This window comes from Fukomys damarensis, unplaced genomic scaffold (genome assembly GCF_012274545.1).
Source record: "Fukomys damarensis isolate Sample0158 unplaced genomic scaffold, DMR_v1.0_HiC HiC_scaffold_33, whole genome shotgun sequence".
NCBI classification, from domain to species: domain Eukaryota; kingdom Metazoa; phylum Chordata; class Mammalia; order Rodentia; family Bathyergidae; genus Fukomys; species Fukomys damarensis.
Window position 1 is genome coordinate 6,470,054 of NW_022900945.1, and position 7,067 is coordinate 6,477,120.

General features: G+C 48.1%; 1 protein-coding gene across 1 annotated transcript in view; it reads left to right on the forward strand.

Annotated features, from left to right (window-relative positions):
- The window catches only part of Srsf11 (serine and arginine rich splicing factor 11), a 37,526-nt gene extending 30,749 nt beyond the window's left edge, over positions 1-6,777 (forward strand). Inside the window, exons 11-15 of the mRNA XM_010605242.1 lie at positions 939-1,070; positions 2,242-2,331; positions 4,771-4,866; positions 5,210-5,348; positions 5,449-6,777. Coding sequence (XP_010603544.1) covers positions 939-1,070; positions 2,242-2,331; positions 4,771-4,866; positions 5,210-5,348; positions 5,449-5,643 — 652 coding nt within the window. The 3' untranslated portion in view covers positions 5,644-6,777. The remainder of the gene's footprint in view (positions 1-938; positions 1,071-2,241; positions 2,332-4,770; positions 4,867-5,209; positions 5,349-5,448) is intronic.
- Positions 6,778-7,067: the final 290 nt, after the last annotated feature.

Below are 7,067 nucleotides of genomic sequence, written 5' to 3' on the forward strand. Positions count from 1 at the left end.
AAAAAAAAAAAAAAAAAAAAAACAAATCATGAGGTCTGCCTTTTTGTAAAGTATGCAGTACACATTTGATAATTGATAAATAAGGCTTTACTTGGCAGTAGTGCAGAATTAAATAAAAAGTAGTGGTTAAAGTCTGATAGAATTATAGCTGGATGTGGTGGTGCATACCTGTAATCCCAGCCTTCAGGAGGCTGAGGCAGGAGGATCACTACAATTTTGAGGCCAGTCTGATCTACATAGTGATACCGTTTCACACACACACACACACACACACACACACACACACACACAGTGTCACAGTTGTGAAAAATAATGCCCTTTGAAGTTGGTCATGGTGGTGTAGTCCTGTAATCCCAGCACTCAGGAGGCTGAGGCATGAGAGTCACTGTGCGTTCAAGGCCAGCCTGAACTACATAGCAAGATCCTGTCTCAAAGAAAGGGCTGCCATAGAGTTGGGGTTTTTCTGTTTCCGTTTTTCTTTGTGTGGTACTAGAGATTGAATCCAGGAGCTGTGCACCCAGCCCTTTTTTATTTCTTCAGGGTCTCCCTGACTCACTAAGTTTCCAGACTGGGCCCTGCCACGGCCTCCCAGAGCGCCGACAGTACAGATGTGTGTTGTTGCATCCCACCCAGCCTCCAGTAGTGTCTGACGTGGGAGCTGTAGGGGCAGTGGGTACAGGAGGCCTGGTCTGCCAGATTTTGCACGAGACTGAAAGGTCTCTGAAGAGGTCTCCTAATTTGAGGCAGGTGGCGGCACCACTGAGCTAAATCCCCGGCCTTGGTGTCTCTAGTTTGTAAACTAGCAGATGGGTTCCCCATGTGTACTGAGCCCTGACAACAACCCCTCCTTGTCAGCCCCCAGTCTGAGGCCAGGCGAGGGCTGCATCGCTCTCTTTCTATACTTAACCTGCACGGGTGGCTTTCTTTTGCATCATTAGGCGATCACGAAGCCGGTCAAGGAGGCGATCACATTCTAAGTCGAGGAGTAGAAGACGATCAAAAAGCCCAAGACGGAGAAGATCCCACTCCAGAGAGAGAGGCAGAAGGTCAAGGAGTGTGTCAAAAAACAGGTACTGCACCACTGGTGTTGAGTGAGCACCAGATTTAGACTGGGGAGGCCCCAGGCCCTGTGCTAGACAGACGGGTGAGGTGGGCAGGGTGGGCAGCAGCCAGGAGGAGCAGCTCCCCTTGGGGCTGGAGGAGGCTCCTGTATCCCATGTGAACTGCAGTGGGCCCTAGGTGACAGTTTTGGTGACTGTTCTTAGCTGTCCCTGCTACCTTTTCTGGTTTCTTCTCACTCGAACACTGCTAAGGATTTGGTGCTAGCAGCCACGCCTGGACATGGGCCGGAGAGTGTAAGGCAGGCAGCTGCGTGTCACGTGTCCACACACACTCGGGTGACCTTAGGGATGGCTGCTGTGTGTGTGAGTGACGCTGAAACAAGCCTCATCACATGGCACCTTGCGGGCAGTGTGACAGCCCCATTTGGAAGCTGGTGTCGCTGCTGCTAGAATCGGGTGGGACAGAGTTGCATGAGAAGAGGCCAAGTGCTGGAGCTGGGAGGCCAGTGCAGGAAAGGAAGGGAACAAGAAGCTAGGACCAAGAAATTGGCATTGAACAAAATAGATCATTGGGACCCAGAACTCCTCTCTCTATTGATCATCTGCCCACTGCTCGGGTCTGGGGTAAATGGTGTTACTAAAAAAGTCATGGGAGTTAAACAAGCGTAAATGCATAGGAATCAGTAGAAAGAGTTCGGGCCGAAGTATAGTAGTATCCTTCTCTTCTGATTGGCTTTTTCTAAGAGCACCGAATAGACCGGTGTATGTAACAGTGGAAAGGTTAGGTTGGCTTGACCCTTGGAATAATCCTGGGATGTGTGCTTCGGAAAGGCAACGAGTTTAGGTCGTGTGTTTGAATTCTGGCCTAGTGGTAGAGGTGGGTGGGAGAATGAGGAGTCAGCTGAGGAGCGTGGGTGTTAAAGGACCGAGAGACGGAGTTCAGCACCGAGCATGCGGAGAAACGGGCCAACACCCACAGCGCTTTCGTACCACGCAGGCTGCTTTGCCATGGCACTTTTCATGCGAATATACTGCAGAAGCTGTTTCCAAGACAGCATCTCAATAGCATTCGTGTTCAAGAGTGAGATTAAATTTGATCGTACTTTTGCTTTTATCTGTAACATTATAAATTGGCATTAGCTGTCTTCTTATGCATTCTTAAATTGTGTTCATGTCTTAGAGACAAAAAGAAAGAAGATAAAGAAAAGAAACGCTCCAAAACACCACCAAAAAGTTATAGCACAGCCAGACGTTCCAGAAGTGCAAGCAGGTAATTAGGCATGATAACTTCTTTTTTAATTTTAAACTGTAAAGGATTGTCAGTAGGTCGTGGTCATGTGAGATGTTCCAGAATGTAGGTAAGTACTTCACTGTTGAAAAAATTGGGGCTTAGCAAATATCAGACACTTTTACAAGGCAGTTCAGGAAAAATAACCTGAAGTTCACCCTTTACTGAGTATTTTATCCATTGACTTTAGAGAAATTTAAAATAACACAATTTAACACAGGTCAGGTTTTCTATCATAACAGTTAGGTTTTAATGGCTGAAGCATACAGAATTCTTAAATTATTTTCCTTGTAAGAAGTTGTGCTCGTGACATCCACGTGTTAATTCACAAGGTTTCTTCTTTCCCATATTGTAGTTCATTCGGTGCAAAGCCCCGCTGTTCTTTGTGGTGTGCCCTGTTCACATTGACTAGGCGGCTCGTGCCGCACAGCACAAACTCAGTCAACTCCGGAACACTGGGGAGGGATGACTGAACCTCCAGAGTGAACACAGAAGTACATTTTCGTGATACAGTGTTTGGCGGTGCTTTCCTAGATAGATGATGGCTGAAAAGCACCAGCCCAAGAGAAGCAAAATGAGAAATTGGACAGCGCCAGAATTAAAGTTTTCGTGTTTCAGAGGATTCTTTCACAGAAGTAAAGACAGTCCACAGATAATGCTGGAAGACATTTGTACTTTACATAGCTGGTTCCCACAACACATGAAGGGACTGATATCTGAGATAGCAAACAACTCCTGCAGCTCAGCCCAAGAAAGGCAAATAACCCAACTAAAAAAATAGGCAAAGGGGGGTTGGGTAGTGTGGCACATGCCTGTCATCATGGCCCCTGGGGAGGCTGAGGCAGGAGAATTACCCAGCCTGGGCAACTTGAAACTCCATCTTAAAATTAAATAAAGACGACCAGGAGTGTGTGGCTCGGTGTGAGGCCCTAGGTTCAGTCTCCAATTCCATGCCCACACACACTCCCCAGACTCGAGGGTCTGTCAGTACACAGGTGCCCAGTAAGTACATGGAATATGTTCACCACCATTCGTTAGCAGGAAACGCCAGGCCAGGTCACCACGAGACACCGTTTCACTCACTGCGGCGCTCACATTGGGGTACTGTAAGAGGAGGGGGAGGTGGGGCCCCTGAGCAGGGCTGATATGAACTCAGAATAGTGCATCTGCTTTGTAACGAACATAAGGCAGGTTTGAGGTGTAAGATTACACAGATTATTTACAGCATGACAGGCAGAAAGTTATCCAGTAGGTGCATCATTGGACAAGTGAATAAACAGTGATGCTCTGTGCAGGAGAGCAGTCAGCGCTGAGAGTGACGCGCGCTCCGGGGGCGGGGGACATGCATCGGGGTGGTTCCCTTTCTGGGAAGGGTCCGGATGGGATGGAGCCACAGCCACAGTGGCGCTCACACACGGGTGGAAAGATGGGAACAGTTTTGCTTGGTTTGGTTTGGTACCAGGGGTCGAACTCAGGTCCTTATGCTTGGGAGGCAAGCGGCAGAACCACTGAGCTGATCCCTGGCCCTGGGAACAGAGTTTCCTTGAAGGGTGGTGAAAGTGCCCTTCAGGAGTAAGGGCGTGAGGAAACGGAAGCAGCTGTCCGCCAAGCTGAGAGCGCTGAGGGGCAGCGGCAGAGGGCACGGAGGCAGGAGGTGCCGTGCAGCGAGCCGCTGGGGCCTGTGATTCGCCCTTCTGTTCCTGGGCTGGAAGCAGGAAGAGAGTTGAGTTCACTTTAAAGAGGGAGAGAGGCGAGGGTAGGTCGTGCCCTTACCATAAAGGCCTCAGTCACTGGATCACTCGAAGTTGAAGTCGTTTTTGGAGCGTTTTGACGACGTATCACGTTTTCCTCTGAAGCAGGCTACCGAGGGGCACAGAAGTACAACGTAAAAGCTCTCTTCCACCTAGAGAATTGAGAGGCTCCGTGCGCAGCCCTGGCAGTGGGCGGGGAGAACGGGCCGTGCCCCTTGGGGATGGGCCTGTGGACAGTACAGCCTTGTATTTTTAAAGCCACAGGAATATGGAAGTGAAAGCTGTTTCAAGGGTTGGTGGGACTTTGGTGGGATACAGGGAGTCAGTTTAGCTGATACCTTTGCACTAAGCCTCCTCTGCATTTCATGTAAAGATTTTAAAGTTAACGCTTTGAATAGTAGTGTCTGCCTTCCAGATCCCAACATTCCTGAAATAACCTGTGCCTGTTTAAATCAAAAACCAGTTGCCTCGGTAATAGGTTGCTACTGATTTTCTCCTTCTTGCTTTAAGCTTTGGTGAATTGGTGCTTTGTGTAGCTTAAGATGGTTTGAGCTCGAGACAGGGTTGTGAGACAGGTCTTGCATTATGGGAAGTGTGTTGAACAGTGCCTAGTAGGGCTGAATAGATCGTACTGAATTTCAAAGTCTAGTCTCCACGTTTGTAATTCCAGAGAGAGACGGCGACGAAGAAGCCGCAGTGGAACAAGATCTCCCAAAAAGCCTCGATCGCCTAAGAGAAAAATGTCTCGCTCCCCATCCCCTAGAAGGTAAGAATGCTGACCGGGTGGACGTGTCTTCAAACTGTTGGAAGCTGTAAGTTTTAAAGACTGTCCTGTCTCTTAAACGTGTCAGTTTGTGTTCCTGTGTGGGGTGTCAGGCGCTTAGCGGTGCTGAGGCTGCTCAGTCGTGCTCTGGAAGTCGGCGTCCCAGGCCTGTAAGCAGGTGGCCGCCGTCTTGCCTGTGTCGCCTGTGCACAGCTTGTACGTTCATCCTGTTCTGAACTTGGACCGAGCCGGACATCTGAGCATCAGCCCTGTCACTATGCTCAGGGTGAAACTTGCTAGGGTCCTTGGAAAGCTTCTTTTCTGAGCTCCTTCTAACTTATTCTAGACATAAAAAGGAAAAGAAGAAAGACAGAGACAAAGAACGAAGCAGAGATGAAAGGGAACGATCCACAAGCAAAAAGAAAAAGAGTAAGGACAAGGAAAAGGACCGGGAACGAAAATCCGAGAGTGACAAGGACGTGAAAGTATGTATGCAGGCCGACTCGGCGCGGCTTGGGGCGCCGGGCTCTGGGCTGTGGCTCTCTCTCCAGAAGCTTACTTTCCTTGTTCTCCTCCGGAAAGCAGGTCACACGGGACTACGATGAAGAGGAGCAGGGCTATGACAGCGAGAAAGACAAGAAAGAGGAGAAGCAGCCAGCCGAGGCGGATTCCCCGAAGATGAAGGAGAGCTCCGTGGAGAAGGCGGCCGGCGACGCGCTGCGAGAGTCCAAGGTGAACGGGGACGACCACCACGAGGAGGACATGGACATGAGCGACTGAGCGCCGCCGCGGGCCTCCTGTGGACGGACGGACGGGCGGGCGTCGGTGTCATTCCTCTGTGCTCAAGCCACACGCGTACAGCTCTGAGTTCCAGATGCTTCCGAATCTCCCGATGGGGACAGCAGTTACTGCCACCCGAAGAAGCCTTGTAGAAACGGTACCTGGGAAGCGGCTCTCGCCCTGGTGAGGTCCGAGGAGCAGCCTGGCGGTCTCCGTCACAGAGCGACCGCTGCATGCGCCCACAGCAGGCGTGGGGTCTGTGTCGTGTGAGCCCCTTCCCTCAGTACGTCCGTCACTTAGAGTCTAGCGTTCGGTTTGTTGCCGTTATAGAGCCATGTAGGGAATGCACTGATTGCATGTTATTGTAACTGTCGTTAAAACCCTCCACAGGATGGATCTGCTTGTGGTCTTGTTTGTTGACATGACAAAATAACATTCTTAGTTACATCCGGAAATGAGCATTTGAAATAGATAATCCTTTAAGCCTTGTGGCTCGATTTTTGTGGCTTTTGTTTAACTTTGAAAGGTTATATATGCACTAACCTTTTTTGATGGCTAATTAGGCTTTAATTACAGAAACAAGATTTCACATAAAACTGTCTTTGGCGGTGAGTAAATAGCAACACATTTTGAAGTAGAGTTGTATACGTTTTCATAGGTGTTTGGAAATTTTTTTCCTGAAATAATTTATTCCACCTCCACATCATTAAAAGCTATCCGCCTTTCCCAAGTCCACCTTTAAAGGAATTTAATCTTTTGTCCTGATTTTCAATTTTCCACTTTTATTGTTTTAAGCTGCGTTGGAAAAAAAAAAGGGGATAGTGCGTTTTAAATTGATCATCATACTTTTAAAACAAATCTACTTGATAATGTACTTTTATTTGATCTCAAGTTGTATAAAACCAATAAATTTGTGTTCTTATTCCTGCAGTAGTAACCTTCATGCACAGTGATGATCTATCTGCAAAGTAGTTAGCAACTGTTTTCTTAGTTACAGGAGTTTCAAGCTTTACTTTTGTGCAGTAAAAACAAAAGTAGGCTACAGTCTGTGCCATGTTGATGTACAGTTTCTGAAATTGTTTTACAAGACTTTGATAATAAAACCCTTAAAGTTATGTTCCTGTTCCTGTAAAACCGCATTTGTATTTATTTACGCTGTTGAATGTAAGAGACGTACCTCATTTTGCCCTCTCTTCCCCCATTTGAACAGTCACGGGACAGTCTCACCGGGCCCAGCGCTTAGATGGCCTCGGTATTGTCACATTCACTCCTGTCCGGAAGCTTTCTCTGCAGGAACGGGTTTGGGCAACACTGAACTTTCAGGATAAACAGATGATCCCACCTCCAACTAAATTCATATTTTAGTGAAATAGAACTATTTGCCTTTTTTGAAATAGTGCAGAAGACGTTGATGACCTGTACCT